Source organism: Oxyura jamaicensis, unplaced genomic scaffold, assembly GCF_011077185.1.
Source record: "Oxyura jamaicensis isolate SHBP4307 breed ruddy duck unplaced genomic scaffold, BPBGC_Ojam_1.0 oxyUn_random_OJ47761, whole genome shotgun sequence".
NCBI lineage: Eukaryota > Metazoa > Chordata > Aves > Anseriformes > Anatidae > Oxyura > Oxyura jamaicensis.
The window spans coordinates 1-1957 of NW_023306038.1; the positions used below are offsets into that span (position 1 = coordinate 1).

General features: G+C 60.4%; 1 protein-coding gene across 1 annotated transcript; it reads left to right on the plus strand.

The window, feature by feature from the left end:
- Positions 1-249: 249 nt before the first annotated feature.
- LOC118158843 (retinal guanylyl cyclase 1-like) lies at positions 250-1717 on the plus strand (the record flags this gene model as incomplete). Its single annotated transcript, XM_035313524.1, has 3 exons — positions 250-418; positions 882-1074; positions 1543-1717. Coding segments are annotated over exons 1-3 (487 nt in total), but the record flags the coding sequence as incomplete, so codon positions are not given.
- Positions 1718-1957: the final 240 nt, after the last annotated feature.

Below are 1957 nucleotides of genomic sequence, written 5' to 3' on the forward strand. Positions count from 1 at the left end.
GGGATGGGGATGGGATGGGATGGGGATGGGGATGGGGATGGGGATGGGGATGGGATGGGATGAAGCATGGGAGCAGTATGATGACATGTGGGACCTTAGTTTTGGGGTTGGGATGGACCAAACCTGGAGGTAGGTATGGGGTTGGGTGGGACCAGTACGAGATGGAACGCAGCACATAGGGTTGAGTGGGACTGACCCAACTTTGGGTGGGGTTTTGGGTGGGACTCGCCCAACTTTGTGGGGTTTCACGGCAGTTCAAGAGCATCAATAAGGGTCGGAAGACCAACATCATCGACTCTATGCTGCGCATGCTGGAGCAGTACTCCAGCAACCTGGAAGACCTCATCCGCGAGCGCACGGAGGAGCTGGAGATTGAGAAGCAGAAGACCGACAAGCTCCTCACCCAGATGTTGCCCCCGTGGGTCCCTGGGGCAGCATTTGGGGCTCACCCGGGGTTGGGGTTGGCTGTGGCCTCATAGACCCCATAGGGGTCCCATGGGTATGGAGGTGGTCGCCATGGTTTCGGGGGACAGATAAGGGTTGGCTGTGACCCCAGCTGGGTCCGTGGGGCTAGAGAAGGTGGCCACTGGGGATGGGTTGGTGTTGGCCACGATCCATTGACCCTACCCCAGGTCTGTAGGGGTGGAGAGGGCAGATATGGCCACTGGGGACAATACGGCCACGTCCCCACAGCCCCGATCTGCCCTGAGATGGGAACATCAGGATCTCCCAGTCCTGCCCTGTCCCCATGGTCCCTTTGGTCCCCATGGCCACAGTCAGTGGGTGGCTGGAGGTCCATGCAGAACAAGTGGATCTCCTTTGGGGTACGGTGAAGATTTGGGGATCCTGGGAATCTGGGGAACCCATGTCCTCCCATGCAGGTCGGTGGCTGAGGCGCTGAAGATGGGCACCCCTGTGGAGCCCGAGTACTTCGAGGAGGTGACGCTCTACTTCAGCGACATCGTGGGCTTCACCACCATCTCCGCCATGAGCGAGCCCATCGAGGTGGTTGACCTCCTCAATGACCTCTACACCCTCTTTGATGCCATCATCGGCTCCCATGATGTCTACAAGGTGACAGGGACACCCCGGGACACTGGTGCGAGGGCCCCATGGGTCACAGCTGGGCTTTGGCCAGCTCCCAGCATGAGACACAGCCAGCAAATGGCTGTGTCCAAGGGTCCCCGTGGTCCTCAGTAACATCTACAAGGGGATGCATTCACCCTGCAGCACAGGAGGCCATTGGCCCACCAGAGGTGGTCAAGTTTTGACCACCTCATCCTGCAGATATGGGACATGGCCGCCAAGCAAATGTTGTTATGGGTCCCCAAGGTCCTCAGTGACTCCTCCAAGGTGACATGGATGCCTGGTGACATCCGTGTCATGATGGCACTGATGGCCACCAAGGAACACACCACACCATGGCCACCTCCATGCCCTCTCCCACAACCCAAAGCTACAGTCAGCATTGAGGTGGGGACCCTGGTGGCCATGGCTCTGCTGTGACTTGCCCTGTGTCCCCCCACGGCCCCATCCCCACAGGTGGAGACCATCGGGGATGCCTACATGGTGGCCTCGGGGCTGCCCAAGCGCAATGGGAACCGCCACGCTGGTGAGATCGCCAACATGTCCCTGGACATCCTCAGCTCCGTCGGCACCTTCAAGATGCGCCACATGCCCGAGGTGCCCGTCCGCATCCGCATCGGCCTCCACTCCGGTAAGGCCATGCCCCCATTGGCCACGCCCCCTCCAGACACTCCCTTTCCTGTCCCCACCCCCACGGATGCCGCATCATCTGTTGGTCAACGGTCAACATGGCCATGACCCGTTGGCCACACCTTCCCCTCCATGACCTCTTGTGATCATGCCCCCACAACCACCCCCATCGTGACCATGCCTGTTGTGACCACACCCCACGACCACACCCCCTGAGGCCCCGCCCCTTTGCAGGGCCCTG